The sequence below is a fragment of the Notolepis coatsorum genome (assembly GCF_963971535.1).
Source record: "Notolepis coatsorum genome assembly, chromosome: 14".
NCBI lineage: Eukaryota > Metazoa > Chordata > Actinopteri > Aulopiformes > Paralepididae > Notolepis > Notolepis coatsorum.
The window spans coordinates 13,748,766-13,762,588 of NC_140178.1; the positions used below are offsets into that span (position 1 = coordinate 13,748,766).

Genomic DNA, 13,823 nt, shown 5'->3' on the forward strand with positions numbered 1-13,823 from the left:
CACTGAACTGAGTCATCTGAAAATGTGCTGATCTGTGATGTCAGAGAGACACCGCTGCATGATGATGTTCAGGCGGCGCAGTGGTTTAGGAGCCCAGGCTCAAAACGGCTTAAGATCTTGAGGTAGAAAAATGTTGTTTTTGAGGACTTCATTAGAAATACAAAACAATGAATTAAAAAAACATTAAAAGTACAGAGGTGTTCCATAAACTCACAGGAATTGTGTAAAAGTGGCCAAATAGTGAAAGAAATAGTAAAATAGTTCCCCTTTAAACAATATAATTAAGTCTAACTCATTCTATCACATGGTAACAATAGCAGATTTATTTCATGTTGACATACGGAGCCTATAGGCTGGCACACTGGTACTCTGGCACACTGGTACTCTGGCATCCTGGTACTCTGGCACCCTGGTACTCTGGCACCCTGGCTGGACCTTAGCCCCTTTCGTGACTGTGATGCACGCCTATATGCTTTGAATACACAGTCACTTGCTCCACATTACTAAGCATGGGAATGTTCACCATGAAGCACTGGTTATTGACGAACAGTTCGTTATAAATGTATCACAGAGAAATTTCAAAGGTACTCACAGTTGCACGAGGGTTTCACACAAAAAAGCGGGGTGGCTTGAAAGCTCTGCGTTGCTAATAAACATTTAAAAAATATATATATTTATAAACGAGTAAAAATCACTGAGGTAGCATTGCGTCAAAATGGCTTACTCTTTTTCTTGCGCATTGTGACATGCCGGAGCGCTGTGATTGCTGGGCGCACCAGGCATGTGACAAAGCAGAAGAAGAGAAGAAGCCAATCACAGCGCTCCGGCATGTCACAATGCGGAAGAAAAAGAGTAAGCCATTTTGACGCAATGCTACCTCAGTGATTTTTACTCGTTTATATATATATATATTTTTTAAATGTTTATTAGCAACGGCGAGCTTTCAAACCACCCGGCTTTTTTGTGTGAAACCCTCGTGCAACTGTGAGTACCTTTGAAATGTCTCTGTGATACATTTATAACGAACCGTTCGTCAATAACCAGTGCTTCATGGTGAACATTCCCATGCTTAGTAATGTGGAGCAAGTGACTGTGTATTCAAAGCATATAGGCGTGCATCACACACAGTCACGAAAGGGGCTAGCTGGGCCTGAGCTCTTATCAGCCTCTACTGAGAAGGAGCACCGTGGCTGGCAGCCCAATCTCACTTAAAATGTGCAAATAAAGTTCTTATCGACCACAGGAAAAAGGTACATAATGTACATTATGTTATAGCCATAATGTAATATATTCACGTATTGTATAATGTAATATGTGTACGCTTTGTATTGGTGAAAGTCGTCTCTCCCCCTCCCCCCCCGGCAAGACACCCACCCTGATACAAACACAGAAGAACAGTGGTGAGTACCCCCACCACAAGCATCATTAGTTCGACACCCAGTCTGTTTTGCTTCGTTTTTTTGTTTCTCCGATACGAAACGTAAAAATATACTACGTGTACAAATACGTAAATATATCACATATGGCTATAACACCTTTTTTTTTCCTGTGGTGGAGTTTAGTACTTTATTTATGTTTTCCGACGAGACTGGGTACTCACGTCCAGGCCGTGAGGGGTGTAGAGGCCGCTACCTGACAGCTCCTCATAGCCGCCCGTCAGGTGTGTAGCAGGGTGCAGGGTATGAACCTGTGGAGACACAACAAACACACCACCTTAACACTCGACGCACCGCAGACGGAGAACACAAAACAGCACCACTACACAGGGTGAGGGTCTGGAGTCAGAACACAGAACACAGGCGGAGCAGAGGAGCCACAGCCTCCACAAACCTCTGCTGTAGCTGCACCACCCAGGGCCCCTCCCTCTGGAGCCTGCTGTAGCTGCACCACCCAGGGCCCCTCCCTCTGGAGCCTGCTGTAGCTGCACCACCCAGGGCCCCTCCCTCTGGAGCCTGCTGTAGCTGCACCACCCAGGGCCCCTCCCTCTGGAGCCTGCTGTAGCTGCACCACCCAGGGCCCCTCCCTCTGGAGCCTGCTGTAGCTGCACCACCCAGGGGCCCTCCCTCTGGAGCCTGCTGTAGCTGCACCACCCAGGGGCCCTCCCTCTGGACCTTCTAGATGCACCGGTACCGGGGCTCGATACCGGGCTAAGAACCAGGGTAATTTCCCCGAGAGAGGGAGTGGATGTGTGAGGAGGAATCAAAGCGAGGAGACCTGGAGGAGCAGGTTAGATCTCTAATGTGGGAAACGCTGATTACATCTCAATCACGTCCGTCCCCGAGACGCCCAATTAGCGCTCTCTGCCGTTTAGTAGAAGTAATGGAGCGGGACTCTGGATCGGCAGTGAAAAGGCGGCATGGGTGCCTCCTCCCTGGTCCCTTTAATGTGCCGGCAGGTCACTCAGGTCTAGGGATGGGTGAGAGAGTCATCCATTACTCAACTGCTCTCCGGTTCAGCTGCACTCCAGTGGTTTTTAAGGCTCCATTTAATTTCTTTGCCACTGAGAAAGAAATCTCAACTCTGAAATCCTGCGAGGCGTGAGTCGTTGTTGCAGGAAGACCACAACGGGAAGCTGTGGAGCGTGGAGAGATAACGTCCTCCTGTATCCTTTACTAGCATTGCCAGCCACACAAAAAAAAAATTTCGTTGCACAGCTAGCTTAGAGTTATCTAAACGATAATAACAACAGTTTGTTTTTGTGCATTTCCAAATTGTGCCAACAACAACATGTCCCCCACTTTGCGTAGCGTTCATAGACTATCGATACGGACATGTCGTTCCGTGAGCGGAGAGACCTGCTGCAGACAAGAGTGGAGGTGATGTCATTATTACAAATGGTAACTGACTGCTGACAATACGCATGAAGCATCAGGTATATTGCTGTGCGTCGTTATGTCCACAGGAGGAGAGACTGTGTTCGAGGTCGAGACAACGTCAACACTGTAGGGCTGACCCCTATTAGTCGATTTGTCGACTAATCGGTCGAAAGGAGCCGTAGTCGACTGCCAACCTCTTAGTCGAGAAAAAAATAAATATAATAATAATAATTTATCATTCTTTCCAAAAGAAAAGAGGCCTAGAAGCGTGGCTAACGCTAATGGCACGCATACCAGAGGCTAACTGCCTACGAAAACAGGCACAGAGGCACTGAAAGAGGATTTCACCCATCTAATGAACACACTAGACTAGACAAATATCAAGATGTATCCATCAGTGGACCAATTGCATGCTTTTGCAGAGGACAAGAAGCCTTCAGTCGACTCCTTCAGACATTAAGCACCCCCCACAGCCCAAATGGAATGATACAAAAATATATATATATTATTATTATTATTATTTTTTTTTTTTTAATTTAAATTACAAAAAAAATGTGTCGACTAATAGTCGACTAACGGCAAATTTTGGCCAATCACAGTCGACTATCCAAATCCTTAGTCGGGGACAGCCCTACAACACTGTTATCTTTGTTATTCTTGCCGCCAGTCTGGTGTTCGATAGTTAAAAACCATGGAAGCTCTACAGCAGAAATCTGTGGACCCTTCCGGGGACAAAACAAACGACAGACGACAGCGGTGCACGTCCACAGGAGGGAGCACAGGGGCCACAAGCACGACAAGGGCAGCAGGAGTCTGAGGGGATTCAAACCTGTGGCTCGGGCGGGCGGGGGGGGGGTGTATGTGTGGAGAGATGGGAGAGGATATATCTGAAGGGACGTGGGGGGGTAAACCCATCGCTGTGACGGGGGGGGTCAGAGTGCAACACTGTACCGGACAGACGAGGGGCAAGGACTACAGGGTACGGGGGGGGGGGAGAGGATTAAGGGGTAACGCCGGGGGGCAGGGTCAGCGGGGAGGTCCGGGGTCAGGTGCTACACTAGGGGTAGGGTGTCCGGGCAGGACGTCCTCCTACCTGCGGCTGAATGTTGAGACCCTCCCCGTTGAGGGCGCGCAGGCCGAGGAAGGCGTCCCCTGTGTGAGACAAGCTGTATGACCCCGACGACCCTGCAGGCAACAACATGCAGCCAATCAGGCACGCCGTCAGGATCGCCGGGAGGGGGCGGGGGGGTCAAAGTCGTCCAATGGTCACGGTCACCGGCGCTTGACCCCTCATCACGTGAGCCACTGCTTCGGGGGTTGCCAGATGTTACGATAATTATCGTACTTTACGATAATTCTGACCTCTGTACGATAATGTTGCCCTCTGTACGCCCATGTGTTCTCTTGGTTATGACTGATTAACTAGAATGTCTAGAAATGCCAAGAAGTTCCAACACCAATCTGACCAAGTTATTGTCAAACCGTTTTGAATGGATCACGTCAAAAAAAAAACTCCACCATAAAGGAAATCAGGGGTATAGCTCCTCTAAGCATATTAAATATGGGCACATATAGATTCTAGAAGAATAGTACTATTTGCAGGTCAAAAATAAACGATTCAAAACCATGGCCAGTCTTTTGTGCCAGTCATACATCGGGCTCCACAACCGTGGGCACGGACTGCTGCCAATTGCTGGAGAACTAACGGCAGGTGAACTTGAGAACTGTTAGTACTCTGACGCAGTGCGTTACTACGGTTTGGACCATGTTTACCATCATCAATATAACTACTGTCTGATTGAATCCTGCCACTCACTACTGTTCACTATACTACTACTACTATTTTTACTATCCTACCGGTGACTATAGGGCTGAACTGTGACTATAGGGCTGAACTGTGTCTATAGGGCTGAACTGTGACTATAGGGTTGAACTGTGACTATAGGGCTGAACTGTGACTATAGGGCTGAACTGTGTCTATAGGGCTGAACTGTGACTATAGGGCTGAACTGTGACTATAGGGCTGAACTGTGTCTATAGGGCTGAACTGTGACTATAGGGCTGAACTGTGACTATAGGGCTGAACTGTGACTATAGGGCTGAACTGTGTCTATAGGGCTGAACTGTGACTATATGGCTGAACTGTGACTATAGGGTTGAACTGTGACTATAGGGCTGAACTGTGACTATAGGACTGAACTTTGACTATAGGGTTGAACTGTGACTATAGGGCTGAACTGTAACTATATGACTGAACTGTGACTATAGGGCTGAACTGTGACTATAGGGCTGAACTGTGACTATAGGGCTGAACTGTGACTATATGACTGAACTGTGACTATAGGGCTGAACTGTGACTATAGGGCTGAACTGTGTCTATAGGACTGAACTGTGATTATAGGGCTGAACTGTGACTATAGGACTGAACTGTGACTATATGACTGAACTGTGTCTATAGGACTGAACTGTGACTATAGGGCTGAACTGTGACTATAGGACTGAACTGTGACTATATGACTGAACTGTGTCTATAGGGCTGAACTGTGACTATAGGGCTGAACTGTGACTATAGGACTGAACTGTGACTATAGGACTGAACTGTGACTATAGGGCTGAACTGTGACTATAGGGCTGAACTGTGACTATAGGACTGAACTGTGACTATAGGGCTGAACTGTGACTATAGGGCTGAACTGTGACTATAGGACTGAACTGTGACTATAGGACTGAACTGTGACTATAGGGCTGAACTGTGACTATAGGGCTGAACTGTGACTATAGGGCTGAACTGTGACTATAGGACTGAACTGTGACTATAGGGCTGAACTGTGACTATAGGGCTGAACTGTGACTATAGGACTGAACTGTGACTATAGGGCTGAACTGTGACTATAGGGCTGAACTGTGACTATAGGGCTGAACTGTGACTATAGGACTGAACTGTGACTATAGGGCTGAACTGTGACTATAGGACTGAACTGTGACTATAGGACTGAACTGTGTCTATAGGGCTGAACTGTGACTATAGGGCTGAACTGTGACTATAGGGCTGAACTGTGACTATAGGACTGAACTGTGACTATAGGGCTGAACTGTGTCTATAGGGCTGAACTGTGACTATAGGACTGAACTGTGACTATATGACTGAACTGTGCCTATAGGGCTGAACTGTGACTATAGGGCTGAACTGTGACTATAGGGCTGAACTGTGACTATATGACTGAACTGTGACTATAGGACTGAACTGTGACTATAGGACTGAACTGTGACTATAGGGCTGAACTGTGTCTATAGGACTGAACTGTGACTATAGGACTGAACTGTGGCTATAGGACTGGACTGTGTCTATAGGACTGAACTGTGACTATAGGACTGAACTGTGACTATAGGGCTGAACTGTGACTATAGGGCTGAACTGTGACTATAGGACTGAACTGTGACTATAGGGCTGAACTGTGTCTATAGGACTGAACTGTGACTATAGGGCTGAACTGTGTCTATAGGACTGAACTGTGACTATAGGACTGAACTGTGACTATATGACTGAACTGTGCCTATAGGGCTGAACTGTGACTATAGGGCTGAACTGTGACTATATGACTGAACTGTGACTATAGGACTGAACTGTGACTATAGGACTGAACTGTGACTATAGGGCTGAACTGTGACTATAGGGCTGAACTGTGTCTATAGGACTGAACTGTGACTATAGGGCTGAACTGTGACTATAGGACTGAACTGTGACTAACTATAGGGCTGAACTGTGACTATAGGGCTGAACTGTGACTATAGGACTGAACTGTGACTATAGGGTTGAACTGTGACTATATGACTGAACTGTGACTATAGGGCTGAACTGTGACTATATGACTGAACTGTGACTATATGACTGAACTGTGACTATAGGGCTGAACTGTGACTATATGACTGAACTGTGACTATATGACTGAACTGTGTCTATAGGACTGAACTGTGACTATAGGACTGAACTGTGACTATAGGACTGAACTGTGCCTATATGACTGAACTGTGACTATAGGACTGAACTGTGTCTATATGACTGAACTGTGACTATAGGACTGAACTGTGTCTATAGGACTGAACTGTGTCTATAGGACTGAACTGTGTCTATAGGACTGAACTGTGACTATAGGGTTGAACTGTGCCTATATGACTGAACTGTGACTATATGACTGGACTGTCTCTATAGGGCTGAACTGTGACTATAGGACTGAACTGTGTCTATATGACTGAACTGTGCCTATATGACTGAACTGTGACTATAGGGCTGAACTGTGACTATATGACTGAACTGTGACTATAGGGCTGAACTGTGCCTATATGACTGAACTGTGACTATATGACTGAACTGTGACTATATGACTGAACTGTGTCTATAGGACTGAACTGTGACTATAGGGCTGAACTGTGACTATATGACTGAACTGTGACTATAGGGCTGAACTGTGCCTATATGACTGAACTGTGACTATATGACTGAACTGTGACTATAGGGCTGAACTGTGCCTATAGGGTTGAACTGTGACTATAGGACTGAACTGTGTCTATATGACTGAACTGTGACTATAGGGCTGAACTGTGCCTATAGGGTTGAACTGTGACTATAGGACTGAACTGTGTCTATATGACTGAACTGTGTCTATATGACTGAACTGTGACTACAGGGCTGGACTGTCTCTATAGGGCTGAACTGTGATTGGGCCGTGTGTTCCTCCACCACCGAGCCTGTCACCCTGAGGCTGAGCCACGTGTTTCACCTGTGCAGACTGCAGTATAAGCGGGAGCTGCGAATGATGCGGCCGTCTTGTGGTCCAGAGTAACTGAATGATCACCTACCTGCTCCAGTCTGCTTCCTCAGCAAAATGGAGGTGACTATATCATTGTAGTGCGTGTGCCGTGTGCGGTATGTGAGCGGTCAAGACTGTGCGAACAGACAGAGAGGCACACAGACGAGACGAGCAGGCAGGGCGACTCACAGGAGCACACAACACGCCACAAAAGATTTGTGCAAAAGAAGACAAAAAGATTCAAAAGAGATTCAAAGATTCATGGAAATGCTCTACGAGCTAAATACGTTGGCCTCATGCAGGACACCGGGAAGAATTGCTACACGTTCATTTTCCATGACATACATTCAAGTGTCGGATACATTCAAAATGTTTACAAAATTCAAATTAAATACGCTGGAAAGAACAACCTGACATACAAGAACAGACGGACACAAACAGCAGGTTGGATGGAGGAGAGATAGCCTAGAAGTGAGCCTAGAAGTGAGCCTACAAGAGTGGCGAGGATGTAAAGCGTGTAGTTAGATGCATCTATTGGACCCAGTTGCTTGCGGAATTTACATAGAAACCGCGCGACTCGCAAGAGGAGTTGTCACAGGCTGTAGAACGCAGGGCTGAAGAGCTAGATATCATAGCTTCTGAAATAAGGTCGGTGGGGGTATTGGGCTCAGCCCCTCCCTTCCAGCTGGAGTGAAACACAGAAGTTATCAAATGAGAGTCCTGGCTCTAGACGGAATCACGAGTAGTAGTTTAAGAGAAGTTATTTATATTTTGAACGTGATTCATTGTGCACTAGTTAAGATTATACGCTGTGCATGACTGCATGTTATGACTTTGAACGTCTGCCATTTCCACCGCAAAAGGCATACAAGTAACAATACGCTGCGTCGATCATGAATATGCAAATCGACGAAATGTCATCGTCGATTACGTCGACGAATTATGACAGCCCTACTTACACTACCATAGCGTCTTTATACCTGTATCACTGTACATATTAATACTACAACTCTGTTGTAGTCCTATGCAGCTGGAAAGCTCCAATTGTTGTCAACTGTACCAGCTACACCAGGCACGTGCGTGTGCTTGTATTTTGAGAGCCTTGCGCACGCTTGCTGTTAAATAGGTATTATTAAGTATATATATATACTGTGTCCAGAAAATTAAAATGTTTAATAGTTTGGCATATCCATTTATTGTTATAGTATATTAAGACATGGATGCCAATATATTGTATTAAAGCAAAAGCATTTCCAATTCAGCTAATAAATTGTCAGCCGTCCAGGCACTGTTTGGCCACCTGCCAGCATATTGACGACTGTCTGCTAATTTATTAGGTTGGAAGCCATAGGCTACTCTTTTATTTGCTCCAAGAGACCCAGTACAGAGATGAAGCGGCGAGGGAGGAGACAAGGGAGAAGACAAGGGAGAAGACATGAGAGGAGACAAGAGAAGAGACATGAGGAGACAAGAGAAGAGACATGAGGAGACAAGGGAGGAGACATGAGAGGAGACAAGGGAGAAGACATGAGAGGAGACAAGAGAAGAGACATGAGGAGACACGGGAGAAGACATGAGAGGAGACAAGAGAAGAGACATGAGGAGACATGAGGAGACACGGGAGAAGACATGAGAGGAGACAAGAGAAGAGACATGAGGAGACACGGGAGAAGACATGAGAGGAGACAAGAGAAGAGACATGAGGAGACATGATAGGAGACATGGGAGGAGACATGAGAGGAGACAAGAGAAGAGACATGAGGAGACATGATAGGAGACATGGGAGGAGACATGAGAGGAGACATGGGAGAGGACATTGCCGTTTCTGGCGTAGTGTAGAATTTAAGTGAGAGTGCACACGCCACACACAGACTCTGGTGTAGCCCCAGCCAACGACCAGCCAACGACCTGTCAGTTATCAGTTATTCTGTTCTGATAGGAGTCCTCTGTCCATTGACCTGGCGTTCTATGCTCATTGAACTATATGAACTATATAGGGGCGACAGTGGGTCAGGAGGTAGAGAGGTCATCTGGTAATCGGTAGGTTCCCGGTTCGGGGACAACATCTCACATCGCGGCCAAAGCCTTTTGATCCTTTTGATCTTAAAACCATTCTCGTCCAGCACAACAAGGTCTGCGAGGACCAATCAATCACGTGCCACTTGCAGGCCCCCGTGTGGTTCTGACAGTGTTCGACATTCTGAGCATCAGAGTTGCAATGTGACAGGAAACTGAGTGCCTGTGGCGTAACTACGTTACACACACGTCGTGTAGCAAGAATGTAAACATTGGTGAGGCGAGGGGGTGAGGTCGGACACAGGGGGACTTTGGATTATGATGGCACACTAGTGTTCACACAATAGGACCAAGAAACAAATATCCAAGGAGGGAACTGCAAAGGCACTCTGTAACAAGTAGGCTGAGAGCTAATGCTTTAGCAGGAGCCAGCTTAAGAGCTACAGCACTTAGTGAGATATTCAAAGCATTTGCTGGCATTATATACACACGCCTGTGTTTATGCACTCATGAGGCGTGACATCCAACTCTCTTCTGCAGGTCAGCCAACATGGACCGATTCTCGATGAGACATGAAAAAGGATAATTTAACTTAACCATTGTGTGGGGGCCAATTTAACTTGGCTCAACACCATTGTGTGGGGGCCAATTTAACTTGGCTTAACCATTGTGTGGGGGCCAATTTAACTTGGCTTAACACCATTGTGTGGGGGCCAATTTAACTTGGCTTAACACCATTGTGTGGGGGCCATGTTTGTGTGGTGCCCCGCCTGTGTGGGGGCCCCCGTCTCCTGTGCAGGGTTCACCTTTAGACATTTCCCTCCCAATCAGAAGTGTGTTTCAATAACATCCTGTGTGTCATCATCAACAACCACCAAACTGGAAGGGATCTCGTCCCACAATCAATCAATTTGTTTCACAATTCAACTCCTTCCAACGTCCCAGTTCCAGTTCTGTGGCGTGAGCTAAAAGTGTGTGTGTGTGTATCGGAACTGTGGTCTGGTGGTGATGGGGTGATGGGGGTGTTGTTGATGAGAGGCCGATGGATCGCGCAGTACCTGAGTTGGGCGTCGCCGGAGAGTTAGCCTGGCTAGCCTGCGCCGACACATTGGCAGCGTCCACCGCCGTTTTAACTGCGTAGAGATTGGCTTCCTCCTGGAACTTACCAATATTCTTCTTGTAGCGTATTCTCTTGTTGCCAAACCAATTAGACACCTGTGGAGGAAACAGATGTAAGACACTCTCGAGGCCAACGGAGAATGATTGATCGTAGAGCCTCGACTACAGAGTCAGCTAGCTTTACTGGCTGGCTTCTTCCTCGGTAGTTCTTCATGCGTAGAGGGCGATGCCACTTGTACTTTTAGCTTCTTATTACTTTAGGCTACTTGTACTTTTAGCTTCTTATTACTTTAGGCTACTTGTACTTTTAGCTTCTTATTACTTTAGGCTCCTTGTACTTTTAGCTTCTTATTACTTTAGGCTCCTTGTACTTTTAGCTTCTTATTACTTTAGGCTCCTTGTACTTTTAGCTTCTTATTACTTTAGGCTCCTTGTACTTTTAGCTTCTTATTACTTTAGGCTCCTTGTACTTTTAGCTTCTTATTACTTTAAGCTACTTGTACTTTTAGCTTCTTATTACTTTAGGCTCCTTGTACTTTTAGCTTCTTATTACTTTAGGCTCCTTGTACTTTTAGCTTCTTATTACTTTAAGCTACTTGTACTTTTAGCTTCTTATTCTCTTAAGCTTCTTGTACCTTTAGCTTCTTATTCTCTTAAGCTACTTGTACTTTTAGCTTCTTATTCTCTTAAGCTTCTTGTACTTTTAGCTTCTTATTATTTTAGGCTACTTGTACATTTCGCTTCTTATTCTTTTAAGCTACTTGTACTTTTAGCTTCTTATTCTCTTAAGCTCCTTGTACCTTTAGCTTCTTATTCTCTTAAGCTTCTTGTACTTTTAGCTTCTTACTCTCTTAAGCTCCTTGTACCTTTAGCTTCTTATTCTCTTAAGCTACTTACTGGACACTGTGAATTTGTCCTGGGTACTCCTCAACTCGCTAAGTTGGTGATAGAGGTAATACTTTGAGCTATTTCTACTGTTTTACTTGCCGTCAGTAATTTTTGGATGAGATCTGTTAAATGCCTAGAATATAAATGTAAAATGTGTAGCATGGTGGTAGAGAGCAGTGTGTAGGGGCCACTGGGAGCAGTATGTAGGGGCCACTGGGAGCAGTGTGTAGGGGCAGTGTGTAGGGGCCACTGAGAGCAGTGTGTAGGGGCAGTGTGTAGGGGCCACTGGGAGTAGTGTGTAGGGGCCACTGGGAGCAGTGTGTAGGGGCAGTATGTAGGGGCCACTGGGAGTAGTGTGTAGGGGCCACTGGGAGTAGTGTGTAGGGGCAGTGTGTAGGGGCCACTGGGAGCAGTGTGTAGGGGCCACTGGGAGTAGTGTGTAGGGGCCACTGGGAGCAGTGTGTAGGGGCAGTGTGTAGGGGCCACTGGGAGTAGTGTGTAGGGGCAGTATGTAGGGGCCACTGGGAGCAGTGTGTAGGGGCAGTATGTAGGGGCCACTGGGAGTAGTGTGTAGGGGCAGTATGTAGGGGCCACTGGGAGCAGTGTGTAGGGGCAGTATGTAGGGGCCACTGGGAGTAGTGTGTAGGGGCAGTATGTAGGGGCAGTATGTAGGGGCCACTGGGAGCAGTGTGTAGGGGCCACTGGGAGCAGTGTGTAGGGGCAGTGTGTAGGGGCCACTGGGAGCAGTGTGTAGGGGCAGTGTGTAGGGGCCACTGGGAGCAGTGTGTAGGGGCAGTGTGTAGGGGCCACTGGGAGCAGTGTTCACCTGAGACACGGTGATCGCACACTTCTTGGCCAGCTCCTCCTTGGCCTCCTCACTGGGGTAAGGGTTGGACAGGTGGGAGTAGAAGTATTCATTCAGCACCTCTGTCGCCTGCTTGTTGAAGTTACGCCTCTTACGTCTGACACAAACAACACAAGACACAGACCACACATGATGACCAACATGCTCAACAGACACAAGCAAGAACAGAATTCATACGGGCAACATAAAAAGTGTAAAAGATAAATAATAATAATAATAATAATAATAATTTAAACAAAAAGGAAATGGCTAAAGTCATGTCTGTATGAATGTCTTTACCTATTCAGTTATATATTCAGATTCAAATTCTTTATTGCCTATATTTATTGTAACATATAATATAACCGATAGGGCATACACAGACCCTCATCTGCACCTTGTACACACACACACACACACACACACACACACACACGCGCGCGCGCACGGTGAACAGCGCCGGCCAGACGCGCACAAGACAGACCTGGCGTCGAGGAAGCGCGAGCGCAGGATCATGACGGCTTCGCAGGTGCTCTGCTTCAGCTGCATCTGGATGGAGCTGAACTTGCGGTGGATGATGGCCACCATGCGCTCGATCTCTTTGGGCGAGATGGGCCGCGTGCGGGACTGCTCCCTCAGCAGGTTCATCACGTGGTTAGTGAACTCACTGCAGGCCTGAGGACACAGAGGGGGCTCCGTTTTACTTTATGTGTGTGGGGCAGGCCATGTGAGCGGATCGGAGCGTGAGCGGCGCGGGGCGCGGAGGGGGCGGTTTTGACGTGAGCGAGGAGTGGGTTTTAAAATGAGTCGGCGCGACGTCCGGAGCGAGAGTTCTCCTCCGCTCCAATCCACTCCAGGCCGCTCACAGTGGTTTAACACTGTTGATGTAATATATACATGCAGTACAATGCCAAAGCAACAGATGGCGATGTACAAACATGAAGGCCATTTTCAACCAATGAGAAGGGTTCAGGCTTCGTCACTGTAGAGACGCCCACCATAGATATCTATGACGCCCACACTCACTCCTGTTAGAAAAGGTATCGACGCCATTGTTGTTGACGTTAGCTTACATGCTAACGTTAATGGCAGCGACCATAGCATTGTGGCTCGGCTAGCCTATCATCGCTTAATAGAACTAGTGAATGGATAAACAACGTTATTTAACATTGCAGAATGGCTACAATTACAATGCGGCTCAATACAAACAATTGTTAAGGGGCCCAGGGGGTGTAGACTGTTGTAGTTTGAGCTCATTTACACCATGCTCCAAAAAAGAAAAAGAAAAACTGCCGAGCGATCTGGCGCGGGGAGCGGGGAGCGCTCGATTCA

At 46.8% G+C, this 13,823-nt stretch overlaps 1 protein-coding gene across 4 annotated transcripts in view; it reads right to left on the reverse strand.

The window, feature by feature from the left end:
* The window catches only part of pbx4 (pre-B-cell leukemia transcription factor 4), a 77,355-nt gene that overhangs the window by 2,037 nt on the left and 61,495 nt on the right, over positions 1-13,823 (reverse strand). For 2 of the 4 annotated variants that reach the window (XM_084328577.1, XM_084328575.1), the window contains 4 exons: positions 12,976-13,166; positions 12,474-12,609; positions 10,699-10,855; positions 1,601-1,687 (listed from right to left, as the gene is read on the reverse strand). In XM_084328577.1, the coding sequence (XP_084184703.1) occupies positions 1,644-1,687; positions 10,699-10,855; positions 12,474-12,609; positions 12,976-13,166 (528 nt within the window). In that variant the 3' untranslated portion in view covers positions 1,601-1,643. Of the gene's footprint in view, positions 1-1,600; positions 1,688-3,909; positions 3,969-10,698; positions 10,856-12,473; positions 12,610-12,975; positions 13,167-13,823 lie in introns of all 4 variants that reach the window. The other 2 variants (XM_084328578.1, XM_084328576.1) reach the window with 2 other exon arrangements.